Source organism: Nematolebias whitei, chromosome 8 (assembly GCF_014905685.2).
Source record: "Nematolebias whitei isolate Nwh7 chromosome 8, NemWhi1, whole genome shotgun sequence".
NCBI lineage: Eukaryota > Metazoa > Chordata > Actinopteri > Cyprinodontiformes > Rivulidae > Nematolebias > Nematolebias whitei.
In genome coordinates, this window is record NC_056505.1 from 16328899 (window position 1) to 16347453 (window position 18555).

The 18555-nt window shown below is 38.5% G+C and overlaps 2 protein-coding genes across 2 annotated transcripts; one reads left to right on the forward strand and one right to left on the reverse strand.

The window, feature by feature from the left end:
* The first annotated feature begins 3175 nt into the window (after positions 1-3175).
* mier3b (mesoderm induction early response 1, family member 3 b) lies at positions 3176-11553 on the forward strand. The gene is made up of 13 exons (XM_037680346.1): positions 3176-3197; positions 4369-4393; positions 4849-4994; positions 5266-5388; positions 5555-5678; positions 7746-7819; positions 7933-8005; positions 8145-8293; positions 9557-9638; positions 10392-10486; positions 10583-10710; positions 10798-10955; positions 11043-11553. Exons 1-13 carry the CDS (start codon positions 3189-3191, stop codon positions 11516-11518), a joined length of 1662 nt encoding a protein of 553 aa, XP_037536274.1. The 5' UTR covers positions 3176-3188; the 3' UTR covers positions 11519-11553.
* Positions 11554-14610: 3057 nt separating this feature from the next.
* On the reverse strand, positions 14611-18232 carry elac1 (elaC ribonuclease Z 1). Its single transcript, XM_037680347.1, has 5 exons — positions 18076-18232; positions 17441-17647; positions 16857-16926; positions 15393-15589; positions 14611-15118 (listed from the first exon to the last, which is right to left on the reverse strand). The coding sequence occupies exons 1-5, from the start codon at positions 18230-18232 to the stop codon at positions 14634-14636; spliced, it is 1116 nt and encodes a 371-aa protein (XP_037536275.1). The 3' UTR covers positions 14611-14633.
* Positions 18233-18555: the final 323 nt, after the last annotated feature.

Sequence of the window (18555 nt, forward strand, 5' to 3'; positions counted from 1 at the left end):
AGTGGATCAACCAGCTTGCTGCTGACAGTCAAAACTAGCTATTCACATGTAAAAAGAGGACCATTGATCTAACAATCGATCGTTAGAGCCCTGATGGCCACTTGTTATTCACAGAGGTCAAAAGAGACCATTGTTGAGAGTAATGAAACAATGGTCACCACTAGCAGGACCACACTTTCCACAAAGTAATTGGGCCAACTCTTAAAACTGTGCCAGCAGTCAAGCAGTCAACCTACTTCACATATGGGGGTAATATTATAGGCAGAAACATGGGTGTGCTATAGGGTCCCCAGTTTCTCCTATTGTTGCCAACCTGCACATGGAGGAGGTAGGAAAGAGAGCCTTGGTGTCCTTTTCAGGGACACCACCAAGTCATTGGTTCAGGTATGATGACGACACCTGGGTTGAAATTAAATCTCAGGAAGTCCAACATTTCACTGATCACACCAACTTTGTGCATAAATATATAAACTTCACAAGAGAAGATATAAAAGATGGCAGGTTGGCTTTCTTGGACTATGCTGGTGAAGATTCTCAGTCATCCGGGACATAATAAATTAAAAAAACGTTCAATACAAAAAACAACTGGACTTTATTTGTAACAGAAGACGTTTCGCTCCTCATCCGAGGAGCTTTCTCAATTCAAAGAGCAGAGAGTGAGGGGTTCAGGTTATAAGGCTGAGTGAGATAAGACACACACACATATGTAGATTGGCAATTCACACCTAAACACCTTAACGGCAGGGGTTTCTTAAGGTCTTTGTTACTCTAATTCACAGAAGCAACCCCTCTGTTCCCATCAGGTGTGAAAACTGGCTGGGAATCTGTCTTAAAGTTGAATTATAGGGTTTTGAAAGTGGAAATCTGAGGCCTCCTCTGTAAAAAGATGTTTTTTATCTTTTTACATAAATTGCTTCCTTCACCCCCCTCTCAAATCATAGTTGTCCTGGGTCCAAAATGTGCACATTTTGGTCCTCAAAAGAGTGTTCCTTATCTTTATGTCCCTTAGCTTTCTTGGACTGTGAGGTCTCAGTCTCTGATAGAGGACATTTGCAAATGGATGTGTACCACAAACCCACCCACACAGACCAGTATTTGTGGTATGACTCCCATCACTCACTGGTGCACACATTAGGAGTCATCAGGACTCTGTACCACAGAGCAGACAGCACCCACTCCCCACTATAACTCAGGAACCAGGCAGAAGGAAAAATCCCACACAAGACAAGGCCCAAGAGCAATGTGGATATCGGACATTCTTGAAAGCAGAGAAGAAACCCAAACAGGACTCCAACCAGCCGTCGGATGAACAGGAGAAAAACAGACCAGTGGTCATTCCGTATGTTGCGGGAGTTTCAGAGAAACTTTGACATTTATTTTCTAAACATGATGCCCCAGTGGCTTTAAAACTTAAAAAAAAAAAAAAAACATCATGGCAAAGACTGGTTCATCTCAAATATCCACTCTCCTGGCACAAACAGAGTAATATTGTATATGCTGTTCAGTGCCAGGAGGGCTGTGATCAGTTATACATTGGTGAAACTAAACAGCCACTGGCCAAAAGGATGACCCAGCACAGAAGAGCAACATCGTAGGACTCTACGGCCTATCTGCAGGCCAGCAGTCACTCTTTCAGGGATGAAGATGTTCACATCCTATAGAGAGGAACACTGGTTTGAGAGAGGAGTAAAGGAAGCCATCTTTGTGGAGAACCTGTCCATCATTAAAAATGGGCAGATGTTTTTTTTTATGTCGAGAGAAGTTTCACCCTCCATCCAAAGGGCTTCATCAGTCTGAGGAGTCACAAACATCTCTCTCTCAAAAAAAAAAGAAACTGTCCAGATGACCTGACTGAACATTGCTGGATTTTTTTTACCTGGATGATTGAGCATGAACTTTGATATCTTGAACCACTCTGGCTGTGGCTGCCTGCCTGGGAGGAGTTGATGGGGGAGAGGACGCCCCCCAGAAAGCATCTTATCACCAGCAAACTGGCTGGTCCACGGTAGGAGTGTACTGCTTAGTGGAGAAAACAGTTTGTTTGTGACTCCTCAGACTGAGGAAGCCCTTCGGATGGAGGGTGAAACGTCTCTCAGCAACAACAACAACAAAAAGAAACTGTCCTGATGACCTGACTGAACATTGGATTTTTTTTACCTGGATTATACCTTAATCTCTTGCAATGCTGTTATTGCAACTATCACTCAGCCCTCTGTGAATAACAAGCAGCCATTAATGACCAATTGTTAGGCTGATGGTCCTCCTTTTACATGTGAATAGCTAATTCTGGCTAGCAGCAAACTGATTGATCCACTGTGAGAAGGTAATCTGGCCAGATGACCTGATTTAACTTTTTAGTGATTTATTTACCTGGATGATTGAGGAAGCATCAGGAAAAGACAGAGTTTGTTGCAACGCCTCAGAATGAAGAAGTCTTTTGGATGAAGATGAAACATTTCAACAAAGAATCTGTCCAGAGGACCTGACTTAACCTTGTTAGATTTCTTTTGCAAGCATTGAAAACTACAAAACAATTTTTTAAGGGGTTGAAAGCATTTTGTTGTTGTTTAAGTTTTCTGGAATAAGACAGGGCCTGCAATGCCTGGTTTCCCCATGTATCCCAGTGTTTCTATTAATGTGAGTAGACTTTTTTAAGTGCCCAGAATATTAGATAACCCATTTCACTTTGGTTTGAAAATGAAGTTTAACAATGTATTCTCTTGGTTATTTTAATTTGTTAAGCTACGAAGAGATTTGATTCAACTGAAAAGGCTACAACTGTATTTAGGGTTTCACGTGACAAAATTAAATAAATAAATACATCAGAGCAGCTGTTAGGTTTGAAAAATTACAACAAAAAAATGTAATTTCGGCACTTTTGCAAATGTTGAAATCAGATGGTGCGTTCAATGACCGTTCTTCTTGGAATGCTCCAGCAAGTATTACCACTGTCGTCGACGTAATATCGGACGTGTTTGGAGCAGAAGATTTGAATAGTCTTTGTTTTAATCTCTTGTTAAGTTTTCATTCGTGTGTTTAGTTTTTATGAATTATTACAGTAAGTCTGACCGGCCCAGCGGAGGGTTTGAGCGATGTCACGACTACAATCGTCACCTGGACATCTGATTGGCTCAGAGCTCACATCCGGGTACTGCGCCAGACCGAGCTCATTAGCTAAAGGTACCAATATGGCGGAGGTAAGAGGGAAAACAGGGAAGAAGCAATCGATCTTTAATCGATATTTTTTCGATTTGTGCGTTTTATTTAGTATTTTCATTGTATCGATTGAAAAGATTAAGGGTTTTTCCTTGAGTCAAGCGTGTTTGGCGTCATAACAGTCAGCTTTATTTCTCTAAAATATGCTTTAATGTCCGGACTGATCCTTCACCGGGAGGCCTCTCTGCGCTCTCAGCTGCTTCGCCGTAGCGGCTCTGTAAATTGATACGTAAATTTAACGTTAGCTTGCTGCTTAAGGGAAATAACTGAACATTATGTATTTGTGATTCATGGAAATTTATTTTCATCATTAAGTCTGAATTAGCGGCATGTATACAATGGGAACATCTTGCTCCGTTGATTAAAACGCGATTCGAACGACATTAATGTTTACATTTTGTCGATGGACAGCGTTAACATTTAGGCTGTAGGTTAGCTCGCCGGCTAACAAACTGTCTCAGGAGGCAACACTGCCCAAATTTACTGTTCCTCTCTACACTGATCTAATTTAGCTTGAAAAGAAATGGGAGAAAATCCCAGTTCCTCATCTCCAGTCTAAAATTGGTTAGCAACTTTTCTTATTTCGGACCGCAGCTAACGCATAACAACGATGTAACACCACATTTTATGACTCGATAAGGTTGTAATGACATTGTTTATTATGTATTTTGATCATTGAAGACAAATGTGCTTGTATAATTGCTTAAACGCAAGAAGAAACATTCTTATACAGAAAACCTATATCCATGTTTTGAGGATTTTGTGACATGTCAAACATTTGATCAAATATTGTTATTTAAAGGCAATAAGGACAATCACTTTTCACATTTATTTTATTTAGTTACAACTACATCAAAATTTGACAGTGCTTTAGTATCTGTAAATTGGATTAATGTTGTACATTATGTTATACTTAACCGGTATGTTTGTTGAACTTATGATTAAAATATTTTAAAGACTACGATGAGAAAGTATTTGCAATACAGTTGAAATCCTTACAGTATTTAGCTCATTTATAGGTAGCAGGATTTTAGAAAACAAAGATTTTACATTTATTTTTTCTTTATACTCTTCTGTTCTAATTGTCCATTGGATTTATTTCACCGTTGGTTAAAACCACATTTTAAGAATAACTTTTTTATTGTTTTCCAGGCTTCTCTAGGAAGTTCAAGTCCAGGTAAGAAAAAATAATGAGCATGTTTTTCTACCATTTAAGCTTTTAAAATGCAAGATGTTGGTTTTTGGAGAAATTAATTTGCTTAACAAAAAGGAAATGTGTTAGTTTTACTTTATTAAATAAAATATATTGTTCTTTCATTGAAAGATGGTTTATGAAAAAATACTGAATTTTGTGTGTCCCTTGTCAGTATAAACAAACATTGACATGTTAGGGGCCGAGATGGGACCAGAAAGTCAGAGGTTCAATTCCCCTTGAGCAAGACACCCAATCCCTAATTGCTCCCCGGGCGCTCACATAGCCGCCCACTGCTCCACTGGGTGTGTCTCACGTGTGATGGGCTAAATGCAGAGAAATAATTTTATCATTGAGAACATGCAATGATGACAACATGTAGCACTTTTTTATATGTAATGTCATATCACTAAGATTTATTTATTTATTTTTTTCCTCAGTTGGCTCGTTATCGTCAGAGGACCATGATTTTGACCCGACCGCAGAAATGTTAGTCCACGAGTATGATGATGAACAGACACTGGAAGAAGAGGAGTCTTTAGAGGGCGGGACGAATTTTAACTCTGAACTTGCAGATCTGGAGAAGGTAAACTAATACAACTCTTAATAAAACTTGTGTTTACCCGTGTAGGTGAACAGGTAGCAAAGTACAATGTTATTTATATACTTACATTACATTTGTCTCTCTTGCAAATAATAATAAAATGTTTGTGAAGTTATATTAGTTTTTGATTAGTCAAAACACTCATTTAAACATAAATTTAAAATAAATCTGTAAATCTTTTTCTAATTTAGACATGTAGGAGTCATTTAGATAGCAGTAAAAATGGACATTATATTTTTTTCTTTCCCATCAGGAAGGGAACATGCCTTTGGAAGAACTTTTGGCTATTTATCGCTATGAAGCTTCAGCAGGCTCCAGTATAGACAGTTCCTCTGGAGACCTGACTGATGAGTTGCCTGACATGACATTGGATAAGGTAACTATTTGCCGTTGTGTGAATGTTACTAAATAGATGTGTAAAAAATGATTAATTAAAAAAATCATATGTAATATGATTGTGGAGCACGTTGACCACATTTGGTCATCCAGTGCAGAATCAAGTAGTAATGCTTGTTATTTATTTATTTATTTTCTTTTCTTAGGAGGAAATAGCTAAAGACCTGTTGTCTGGGGATTATGAGGAGGAGACCCAGTCTTCAGCTGATGATCTTACCCCATCAGTTACCTCCCATGAAACCACAGATTTCTTTCCACGAACACTTCGATGTAAGTGAAAGGGTTCAAACTAAAACTACTCCAAACTTTATAGGGTGGAAACTAGTTGTTTTGTATATTGCAAAATGGACTTATGAAGAAAAAACAAACGTAGCCATGGTTGAGCTGTGACTATTTTTCTTTCTTGCTTTTTTATTTTTTATTTACCCATCAGTGAAACGCAAAATCTTGAACACACTTGTGTCTTCACACAAGTTGGAATGTGAAACAAATTAGCCAAATAACATATTGCCATTTTAGAAAGTGTTAAAAAAAAATATTGGGGAAAACAATGTTTTCCCGAATATGACATCATTTGGCAACAGTTACAGCTACAGATTTTTTCTTAAGTGTTTTTAACATTCATGAGATAAGGTGCTGTATGGAACCCTTAAATCATCCCAAGTCATTGAAACACCAAACTTAGTTTTTTTTTTTTTATTACTTTTTAATTTTTACTTCCCCATAATGTCCTTTTCGAAATAATTTTTCTGTAGATCATCCCAGTTTTTATGTTTTCATTGCCTTCTCTTTCATCCACTTTCAGTCAAGGCCTTTTGTTTGACAAACGTTTATTTGTAACGTATTGTAGAACATGTGGCAAGAAACTGTTAGCAAAATTTTGTTACAATTTGAAAAATATCAAAATGGCAAAGTTTGATATAAAGTTTTTTTTTTTTACTTCACCAAGGGGAAGAGTGCGGGGGCTTAGATGGGGTAGAGGCAGGGCAGCCGACTCGGGACCCAAAAGTCCCAGGTTCAATTCCCAGTCATTGCACACCTCGTGGTGTCTCTGAGCAGCACACCCTATCCCCAATTGCTCTCCAGGCACCTTCGATAGCTGCCTACTGCTCCACCTGGGGGTGGATGGGTTAAATGCATAGAGCCAATTTTGCCATACATACAATGATGACAACACATAACACATTATTATTATTATTAGATACTAGTACAACGTGTCTGTATTCTGTACTTTGTATCCTTACAAATGAGAAAACTATTGGATAAATAGTGAGTGGGAGTGGTGGCGCAGAGGTTAGAGAGGGTGGGCCTGTGATCAGAGGGTTGCCAATCGAAATGCCCACACCTGCCTCCACGCTCATTTGCCCCACTCTGGGCCCATGAGCAAGACCTTTAACCCCCTTAGCTACTCCTCGGGCACCCCTCTGCTTCACATATGTGCTCCCATGTGCAGTGGGAAAAATGCAGAGAATTAAGGTCCAGGATAAAAAAAAACCCCATCATCACTCGGAGTGAGGAAATAACTTCTCTTGTCATGTGGAAAACTTGATGGACTGAAGTAACATTTTATCCAGAAATGTTTGGGGTCTTGTAGTAAAGGAATTATAAACACAGACATGTAACAGACAGAGTTTGATGAACTGTTACTATTTATTTTCTGTTTGCAACAGCTGTGTTTTTCAGTAACACGTTAAAAACTTAACAGGATAGAAAAACCCCATGAAACGCTTTACACTCATTTGTTTTGTGTGTAGATAAGCTGCTGCACTTTTTCCCTGATTTTCCTAGAAAAATACAAAGTAGAGTAAATGCTTAAAACCTTTGCATAGTACCTTTTAACAAATTGTGTAGTATTTTAAAGGTCCCTAACTTTGTAGCACTAATTGCAAGCATTTATTAGAATGTGTCACTAAGGTCCAATTAAAAAGGGATTTGAAACAACATATTTAAACAGGTTTTAATTAAGAGTCCTTGTCTAATAATAAAAATACACATCAAGGTGTATGAGAGTTTAATTGTCCACCAAAATTACAATGATATGCATTAAAGGAAACATGTTTCTAATCTTTGTTGCTGAAAAAGTGTTTAATAGTCTTTAAAGGTTGATTATCAGACACTCTTGCAAACTAATCTGTCAGATGACAAACTGATTTTTGCCACATTTGACTGATTTTGTCTACAAAACTTGTTTTGTTACTGTTGATTAGACATTTTCTCAAAAATCTAGAAGAAGCAACACTACCTCTACTGATACTAAAACTAACAGTTTATTGGGCTAAACATCAGGCATTTGCATTTAGGTGAATATGAAGGTTCTTAAATTGTCTGTTTTTTCAGCCAATACTGTCTCTGATGGTGACAAAGAGTCAGAGTGTGACGAACTTGGCCCAAGTCCAGAAGACTCCAGAAAGGTATATCTATATTTTATTATAAAATACTTAAAGAGGGATACATATTACTTGATGTTTCACATGAAACATTATTCTGTTTTTTCTTTAAACACATAATTGTTTTTGTGTTACAGGAAATAATGGTGGGAACAGAGTACCAAGCAGAAGTTCCGTCTTCTCTCTGTCACTACAAAGAAGGAGAGCAAGGTAACTGCTGCTTTTTTGGTTTTCATTGTACATGTAGAACAGATTCTTTACTATAGCTGTCTACAGTGTTTGCCATCTATTCAGTGAATCTAAGAAAATATGGGAACGTTGTTTAATCTCCACTCGTGTACTGTTTTAGTGTATGAAGATGAAGATGAGTTACTATGGAGCCCAGACAGACTGTCAGAAAATAAAGTTAGGAGCTTCCTCTCTGACGTATTGGTGCGGACAACAAATGAAAGAACAGGATATGACAAACCAGGGACACATGTTCGAGACGATGAGCAGGTACGTTTTGTCTAAATTCATCCATCTTTTGCTGATTTCATAAATTGATAATAAGTAGGTGGTTTGTAAATCTGTAAGGTTCTTTCTTTTTTGGCAGTAACCATAATTGCCGGGCTACAGAACGCACTTAAGCCGCGTGTACTAAATTTAAGATGGATCGTAATTTTGTACATAAATAAGACACTCCGGTTATTAAGCCGCGAGTATCCAGCATTCATTATCACAATCTGTGCCCAGCTCCTGGCATCATGTGCAGCACTTGTTGTAGTACAAGACTCAACCACCGGATGGCGTTTCATAGAGTATGGCTTGTGTGATTGTCGTAAGTCTTCATGATGCTTCACTGTCTTGACTCATGGTTAAAACCATTTAACCTATAGAAAGAACTATCTAAGCATAATCACTGCACAGGACAGTGCCAAACACATGCGTAACCACAATTATTTAAAAATTATATACCGGTCAGTTTTACCCTCAATTCTTATCGGGGTCATGTGACTGGGAGTCACAAAGTACTGGTAAAATACAGTAAATATTCATTGAATTAGTACCATTGATTTTTATTGTTAAAGACTTTTGGGAACAGCTGCAGTTTTTCAAAGTCAAAGTTTCTTTATTTGTTGCACCATGTGGTGAAACAAAATTGTGTACACAGGGTCCCAGTTACATCCAAAAGTATAAAAGAAAAACAGTAATAAGATCTAAGATATGAACTAAAAAAAACGTTAAACTAAAAATATGCTGATGTACTTTCTGAATAAATTTGACATGACTTCTGCTCAGCGGAGCCCGGAGGAGGAGGAAGGCGGAAGGGAGAAGAGCCCCCCCCCCCCCCCACCCCCCTTGTTTGTTGACTCCGCTCCGTGCTGGGATGTGAGCTTAAATGAGATCCCGGTATTTAAACGCATGTTTACTGTACACAGAAAGATGTCACGAATGCTGGGCAGCTATGTGAGCCCCCAGCTCTGTCAAAGGAAAACGTTATTCAGCAGCAGGAAGCTGCCAAGAGATGACAGGAAGCCCGTCAAAATAAAATATAAATTAATAAAATTATTTTAAAAAAACTGCAAAAACTTAAATTAACCGCTCCTGCATATAAACCGCGGGGTCCAGAGTGTGAGAAAAAAAGTAGTGGCTTGTACACCGACAATTATGGTACTGCATCTTAAATGAATTTGTTTATAAACTGTTTTATCATGTGCCTTTAAGTTAAACTTTTAATGTGCCCTTATGACTCTGACTCTATCTTTTGTTCCCATTAAGGCTTTGTATGAGCTTGTAAGAAGCAACTACAACACGCGTGAAGCACTAGAAAGATACTGCAGTCATGTAAAGTCCTCAAAAGGTAAGAAAACAGATTTAACATTTGGCTAAGAAACAAATGTGACTAAAACATTTACGCTAATAACAGGCACTACTTTTGGCCTTTTAAGAGTCCTCATTATGCAAATTGATTAAATGTCCCGAGTAGCAAAGCTTTGAATTTATTTAACATGTCAAACTTTGTGTAGAAGGGCACAAAAGAAAGAAAAGGCCAAACACAAGTCTCCAGATTATGAGTAGAAACAAATAAGCAATGTTAACGGTACCAGATGAGTTTAAAGTACTTATTGTGCAGATTCCTCTTTGCTTTGTATATTGTTGTGTAAATCTGTGCATGTTCATATTTTAAGACTGGATTTCACTCCAAACAAAGCTTAACGCTACTGCTAATATTTTCTTCACTCTGATGCAAAAATATTGTCGTCACATTAAACTTAAAAAAATGATAGACTCAGATCTGTTGAGTAAAATAAACCTGATCATGACTGAAATTATCAACATTATCCACTTAATGTGGCATCAAATAAGCATTAAATGCTAACTGTTTTCTATCAAACCTTTCTGAACCTTCAAGTTTTTAAATGTTTGCCATTTTTTGATTTGTCGTTCATGCAGAAAATGCTAATTTTCAATGTTTGCATTTTGTAAAATGTATTTATTTCAGTAAAAATGACCAAATTCAGTTGAATGGATTTTCAAGTTGAGGCTAAATCTAGATTTACAGATTACTTGTTCACCACTGCTGTGAAAACAAAAATGCTTTTTTTAATTTTAGAAAAATCCCCTCCGTGGTCAGAAGAGGAATGCAAGAATTTTGAACATGCTCTGCAGATGTATGACAAGAACTTTCACCTCATCCAGAAACACAAAGTAAGTCTTTATGATTCGTTTTAAATATTTACAAGCTTAAAAGTATGTGTAAATACGTGAAAAGATCCTGTTTGATTATTGTTTTTGTCCTGTCAGGTCACAACACGAACAGTAGCCGAATGCGTAGCGTTTTATTACATGTGGAAGAAGTCTGAGCGCTTTGACGTCTTCGTGCAGCAGAATCGGTTCGGGAAGAAAAAGTACAGCAGCTATCCTGGTGTGACGTAAGTAACGAGAGGTTTTTGGCACAGAACTGTACAGCAGTTTGTGTTTGAATATAAAACAAAATAAAAATATATGTTTTACTGCAGAGACCTGATGGACAGGCTGGTGGATGAAGCAGAAGGACTGGCGGTGGACAGCAGCTCCTCCTCTGTGTGTTCAGGAGCAGGTGGAGGAGGGAGGATGGAGAGCACCACAGAACAGCAGCTCAGCTTGCTGAACTCCATCACTGCCAGCGACCTCACAGGTTAGGATGAGACTTGGTTGGTTGCCTAATAACTATGAATAATGAATGTTCTTCGCATTAGTCAATTGTTTGTTTTTATTGTTCCAGCTTTGAGCAACACTGTAGCTACAGTGTGCACCCCCGCAGAGGTGAGTTGCTTGGACTCCTACAGCTTTCCTCCACTGGAAAGTCTCCACCGTGGATCCCTGGACCACGACGAGTCCCTCGGGTTCCCTTCCAACGGTGCAGACGCCGACTGCCTCAACATGCTGGACACCGGCTTCTACCACTCGGACCTGGGGCAGCTCGGAGGAGTGTGCGTCAACAAGGACTGCGAGCGTCCCTCCAAGAGACTCAAAATGACGCTGCCCGACTCCTTCATCAACGACGTTACTGTCGCGAACCTCGGAGTGGACTTCGAAACGCGTCGAACGACGACGCACCACCATCGAATCACCGGCGCCAAAATGGCCGTGTCCGTCACAGACTTTGGGAGCTTATCCGGTAGCGGTGAGCCCAACGGGTTTCTCGGAGCACATGCACGGCACCACACGCAGCATACTGCAGCACTTCAGTCCGAGTGATCTTCCTCTTCTTCCTCCAATCTTCCCTTTTAGAACCTTTTTTTTCCTGCTTGTACATAAGACTGATCTCACTGGAAAATCTGATTTGTTTAAATTTTATTATATATATATATATATATACATATATATATATGTATATGAAAATACTTTGTTTTCATTTTTTGTGTAATATGACATCAGTGATGTCTATCATATAGAACTAAAATCTTGATTTCTCTCAAGAGTTTATATAGCCATTTATTTTATTTGTTGTTGGTGTTTTGAGATGTGTAACGTCCGTGTACAGAGGGGCCCAGAAGCTGCAGTAGGAGAGTTGAGAATCTTCCTCCCTTACACACATCCTCCGAGCTATAATCTGTTATCCTGCCATTGTTTTCAGCTGCCAAACGAGTTTTCTGCCTTCTAGTGTTAACAATTAGTAGCCTATGTTTATTGTTTGATGTGGTACTTTTTTTTTTTCTATTTAAGGTTTACAGGTACTTTCAGTTACCAGATTGGTGCCGATCCCTAAAATACCTGGGTACATATTAATGTACGAGCATCATTCGCCTAGAGATGAGTTTCGAAGGTCAGAAATTGCTTTAGCTTCTGTTTGCTTTTTATTTTGAAAGTCTTTTTGTAAAAAGCTTGCTTCTAATTTGCCTATTTGAGGGGATTATTTTTTTTTTTGGCTAAACTGGAAGATGTGAATTTTTTGAAGTATTTTTTTCTTCTTTGTCCCGTATCGTCAATCAAATTCCTGACCTTGATGTATTGTTTTACAATTCTGCTTCTGAACAAGCGATGAAGAATCCATCTGCAGACTGACATAACAGGAGTTTCACTTTATATTCTTCACCTTGTCTTGCAATCTTCCAAGGAGCAAACTGTAACAGCAACATATCAATGCAAAGGTTTTGGTTGGATTAATAGCCATTTAAACACTGACAGTTTAGATTGAGTTTAATTGTATTTATTGAATTTATTTGACCTTTAAGACCGAATTTAATCACTTTGAGTTTATTCTCTCATGCTGCTCTAAGGCAAGTATAGCTCTGTTTGTCCTAGTTGTTGCTTAAAAATGTAGTAGCTCTCTTTTTCTTTTGTCCACTAGTAAGTTTTCATAAACTTCCCAGTCGTATTATATTTATTTAACACCTCTGATTTTGTATTTAACCCCTGCTTAGCCTGTACTGACGAGAGATGCCTTTTTGAAAACTGGTCGACAATTTCTCGAGGAACCGGTAGCAGAAATGAAGCGAGTTTTTCTGCTTGACTGAAAACATGTTGAGCGAGTCAGCGTCAGTTTATTGGATGCAGTACTAGTGTTTACTTAAATTATCTATGCATTGTGCTTTGAGTATTTAGTTTGTTTCAGGGGTACGTCACGTTTGTCGTGTCCGTAGATGTAGTACTTTACCACCATGTGTATTTGTAAAGACAGAAGCATCGTTAAGTTGATCATGTAAGAGTTTACTAGCCCAGCAACCCAGAGCATATTATTCACTTCTGCATTTCATGTAAATAACGAGCAAATAGCCTTTAAAAAGTCTATTAACTGACCTCTTACACTTGTGAATTGGTGTCGATACAAAGGTTTCAATTCAGTTCTTTGGCAGAAAGGCAATAATTTGTAGATATGTACAGATATTTTGAGAAATTTTTTTTTTTTGTTTGTTTGCATTTTACCATTTTGGCTTGGTGTTTAAATTTTCATTTTCTCTTTGGGCAGTCATGGTCCCCAAACACTAGGGCGCAGCTGAAATCACGCATGCCAGCGGTGTCCCGTCCCAAGTGTACCACTGAAAAACGTCTTTACCTGAACACGTATTGATATTAATGGGATTGTGAGACTTGCAGCCGCTTGCAGAAGACCCATCTTTCCTTGGAAACAAATCTTTTTACGTGTTGTCTGTATTTGTCTTGATGGTAAAGGGAAGGCTGCTGCTCTGATTATGTGGAGAGCTAGTTTCTCTGAATGCAATGTGCGTAATGCAGTAGGTTCTCCAAGCTCTTCTAGCTTTAGCAGTGCAGTGATATTTATTTCACCTGTGGTTTGTACAAAGACTAAGAAAACTGTCAGAATGTAAAGGCCATTAAGTAGTAAAGTAGGTTCTCACCACCCTGTGAATTCCAATGTGATATTTTATTGATATGAGACTTGTGTGTGTGCAAGAAAGCACGAAACAAATTTCTTTATTTTGTATTGTGTTTAGAAGTTTAAAAAATATAGCAGTTGTGGTTTTGAGACGAAAACTCCAATCCTTTGAAAACAAAACAAAAAAAACAACTTTGTGCATAAAAACCTACAAAAACGTAAAAATGTATATCCAGAAATATAGACAATCAAAATCTTCACTATGGGAAATGTTCAAGAAGCTATCTTTATTGTTTATAAGAAATGTACATAAACATTGCTTTTTTTTTTTTTCTTTTGTTAAACATTATTTTGTATTTTCTGTTGTACTTTAATACCTTGTGTACAGATCCAGAAATAAAGCTCTGGAAAAAGTTCTCAGATGATGGCATGCTTTTTAAAATTTATTTAAAGATGTGAAAACAAAGCAACACAGTGGATGTTGTAAAAATTGAGTGATATATTGTAATGTGCTACAAACTATCAGCAGCTCTTTTAAATAATTTCTAAAAATTTAATTGATTACATTTTTCAGATTTAATATTAATAATAATAAAGTGTTCATTGTATGTTTCCATACAATGGCGAAATTGTCTCTGCATTTAACTCATCCACCACCAGGTGGCGCAGTGGGCAGCTATTGAAGGCGTTCAAGAAGCATTTTGGGGACAATGTGTGCTGCTCAGAGACAACGAGATGTGCAAAGACTGGGGATCAAACCTTTGGGGTCCCAAGTCGGCTGCCCTGCCTCCACCATCTCAGCCTCATTTCTGTCAGACATTTACATCACAGTTGTGACAATATCATTGTCATGGAAATGATCTCCGCTAAAACTGAGCAAATTTATGCTGTTGATGTCAAACACTTTATCTTAAACAACAGAAAGATATTGAGATAATGTTTAAGGAATTGGTAAGAAAAACTTATAATGAAGGGAAGTTATGGCAAAAAAAAAATAAAAAATCCCAATGACAAACCATCAAACCCATTAAAATGATCCTAGCTTGTTATGACTTGTCTTCTGGGAGGAATAGGTATAGTCATAAAGTCTTCAGCCAGAATCACCTCCACGCTGCTGTCCTGAAGCTCTTCTTCAGCCTGCCTCTTCAGCTCCGACACGTCCTCGTCTCCCTCCTTCTGTAAGGAGCTGGGTTTGTACCGCTGGCTGAAGTGGGACAAGACCAGCCTCCGTGCACAGCAAGCCCGAGCCACAGCTGCTGCCATCTTAGGTGTGCTGTGTCCATGCTCTATCGCCCTCTCCCGGTGCTCGCTCCCAAGGGTGGCCTCATGAACCAGGATGTCCGCTCCGCTGCACATCAGCATAGGTTCTTTCCCAACAACTGAGCTGCAGTCTCCTAAAATACACACCTTCCTCCCTGGCACGGCCTCTTCCAGCACATCACTGGGAAGTACCGAGAATCCATTTTCAAGGATTATAGGTTCGCCGGCTTTGAGGCGCCCATAGAGAGGTCCAGGTTTCACGCCTGAGGTGCACAAAACAAGACTAGTCACTGGGTTTTGTATCTACAGGATGACTTTTCTTAAAGGACGCCCATAGCAAGGCCTTTCCTTGCAGAATAAATCATCTCTTAATCCTTCACAACATAAATTTGACTAAATAAAATAATCTATACATATATGTTTAAATTTGTACATTTTAAACATTTATTTGTTTTATGGCAACAAACTGACTTGCTTTAGGAATTATTAAAACACTCAAATCAACTCATAATTTTATATATATTTTTTTTTAATTACCCATTTCCTTCAGTACTTCTATTTTCAGTCTTCCAGGCCGATCATGCTCTTGGACGCAAAAACCAAAGGAAGGGATGCGGTGAAATAATCTGAAGGCCTTGACAACAAACTTCTTGTCTTCAAAAAGCAGATAACAGTCATTGGAGACATCAAAGGGGATCGTCCTGCCTGGCTGCTCCTGAGGATGGAGGTGACCACTCTCTGCTGTCAGCTGGTGGGATACATGTTGAAAAAAATCAAAACACAAGATACACAAGAAAAAAAAAAACAAGTCTGCTGGAAAATGGTTGATTTTAGGCTACATGAATAAAGAACAGTAGATGCAGAAAAGACAAATTGGTTATAGGTCCTAAAAATCTCATGAATTTACTCTTATAAAGCTGATGAATGAACGTCACTATTTAAACTGCACAAATGTCCAAACGGTGCATGATTCGATGGTGTAATGTGACACTGAGTGCGTTTTCATCAGGTTTATTTTGATTCTGTTCGTTATGTTCCTGAAAAAGCTTGTGCAGCTTAACTGAGCATCAGCTCACAACAAAAATCATCTTGGGTATAAAAAAGCATCAAGGTCTAGGTTTTGTCATTCACATCTCATGTGGTACATGTGGTGGAATGAAATTGTGTACACAGGGTCCCAGTTACATCCAACAAAAGTATAAAATGTAAAAGTAGTAAGATCTAAGATATTAACTAAGAATACGCTAAGCACTAGTAGTACAAAAACAATATGCTGAACAGCAGAAGCACGAATCAAGGCCAAGTTATTTCAAACTGCATGCAAACCAGTTAAGTTCACACAATTAAATGCAATTTAATTCACTATAGTTATAACACAAATCTGATTCAGGCTGTTTCTGTGAGTAGCAAGTTGGCCATCTGGCCTAAAACATTTGATTGTTATTCATGATGATTGATTGCTTTGGACGGACGGTCCCCTTTTTGCCCTACAGATGATCTCCATGTAAAGCCAGTTTCTAGGAATTCCACAGAGGGCTGGCTTGAAACACATCAAGGAGGTGCCATTTAGAAGACAGATCTGGGTTGGCAGGCCTCAGACTGATGCAGTCTTTTAGATGAAAGACGAAACGTTTCTCCCAGAAAGAAACTGTTGTCGATGACATGATTTAACCCTTTTCCCGATTCAGTATTACAAAATGCCAGTTAGATAAAAGAAAAAAAGCCGATTGGAAAAGCTCTACTTCATTGACATGAACCCTGATTATGCACGGGGTGGTGGAGAGGAACTGCTCCCTTTATCAGGCTGAGGTTCGACGGCCATCTGCTTCCAAGTGATGGTGGTAGGTCAATCAGGGAGAAAGCACAGAGTTCTACTGAGGAAGTCTTCCTTTTCTCTTTTTTTACATCACAAAAAAGAGGTGAAGTCAAAATCTCATATGTTTATAAAATGCTATACTATAATGTTTTTATTTAACAGTTATTACAGCGGTACAGCAGAACAAACCAGATACCTCCAGGCTCAGCTGTCCTTCCTCTGGACTCTGGTCTGATGTTGGCTCCAGTTCATGAACTACAGCAACATACAAATAAAAAAACTTTATTAATTACAATACAATTTTATAAATACTTTTTACAAAAAAGAGCAAAAAGGACATTTCAGAGCACAAAGCCTAAAAGAGTCACATAACACAAAAAGAAGGGGGATTTAGTGGTAATATCTGGGTAAACTACAGCAAATAAAAATGGATATGATTAGACACTGCAAATTTTACAGCACACAAAAAAAAGGTGGAATATTTAAAGTTGTGCACCAATACTTGTGCTAAAAACAAACTGAAATACAATCCAGCCTCAGGCAGAGTTTGTAAATTACCCTGTGGATGATGATCAGAAGCAAAGTTCATGTGTTTAAACAAAAACTTTATATAACAAATCTGTTCTTTTTAAAGTCTATATTTAAAGAACATGAGAAGTTTTCTTCGGTGAACAGTTTAATAAGAGTTATGATGTCAGAATATTCACCACTGTCTGCAGAGCATCCTGTCAAGTATGTTTGAGCTTTCAGTAGATGCTACTGAACCTGCCTGCATATGGGAAGAGAAGCTGCGATCCCGAGAGGCCAAGTGTCACCCTGAGGAACTTCCTGAGGCCCCGGGGCCCATAGATGTCCACACAGTTCAGGTTCTGCTGGGGGTCTGGGTTGGTGTTGAGACTCACAGTGCAAAGGAGGCCAGGCAAACCAAACAGGTGATCTCCATGTAGGTGGGAGATGAAGATCTTGGTGATACGACCTGAGAGAAGAGAGAACATGTTATAAGGAAGGAATGTGGCAAGTGTGACGGTCAAAATCTGAATAAAGCTTATTTGAGGAAGATTTATTATCAGAGTGGAAATAAGAGCAAAATGTTGTAGTTGTCTCATAATCATCCAAATGACTTGATAATGAGAATGCTTCAACATCTATATCTAGACAAAAACCTACAATTTGTTTCCACTAATTTGACTTTAGACATCACTTTGTTTCAACGGTTTTAAAGTTGTAAACTTAAAAAAAAAAAAAAAAAAAACTAAAATTACACTACAACTAAAGTGGGGGAAGAGTCCAAATAAATCAGCCAAAGTAGCTAAAAATGTCAGTTTTGATAGTGGAAGTGTGTAGGTAGTTTCTAACATGCTAAATGTTGAACTTGCACCCTTCAGTAGTGCTGCAGTGACTCACCGGCTCGGAGCTGGCTCTTCATCAGCTGGGTCTGCGTCCCCTCCCCGCAGTCAAACAACCAGCACTCCCCGTCCGTCCGCAGAACCAGAGCCGAGGCACCGCGGTGAGGGGACGGGTAAGCCGAACCGGTGCCGAGAAATGTCATGTCCATGGACATCCTCACAAATTTACAGGAAACTGTCAGGAAAAACTTCACTTAAAGATGAGCTTTTTAAAAATCTGTCCCATGTTGATGACGTCAGATGAGCGACGGAGCCAAAGGATCACAAACACTAATGCGCATGTCTAATATTGTTAGGAAAGTTTTTTGTTCATAAGTATAGAATTTTTTTTAAAGGTGAATCTAAATTTATGTCATTGGGAAAATGACCTGAAATCTTTTTGTGAGTCTCTTAAGTTGGTTGAAAGTAAATCTGCCCAACAGCTTTATACTTTGAAATAAACCTCTACATTTGTTCCTTTTATCCGAGAAATGTCTGC

Coding starts and splice junctions, on each gene's coding strand:
- mier3b (XM_037680346.1), top strand. Junction 4,394..4,848: donor TCTAGGAAGTTCAAGTCCAG/GTAAGAAAAAAT, acceptor TTTTTTCCTCAG/TTGGCTCGTTATCGTCAGAG. Junction 8,294..9,556: donor ATGTTCGAGACGATGAGCAG/GTACGTTTTGTC, acceptor GTTCCCATTAAG/GCTTTGTATGAGCTTGTAAG.
- elac1 (XM_037680347.1), bottom strand. CDS start 18,232: ATGTCCATGGACATGACATTTCTCGGCACCGGTTCGGCTTACCCGTCC. Junction 16,927..17,440: donor GCTTCTCTTCCCATATGCAG/GCAGGTTCAGTA, acceptor ATGTTGCTGTAG/TTCATGAACTGGAGCCAACA. Junction 15,590..16,856: donor AGCCTGGAGGTATCTGGTTT/GTTCTGCTGTAC, acceptor GACAGCAGAGAG/TGGTCACCTCCATCCTCAGG.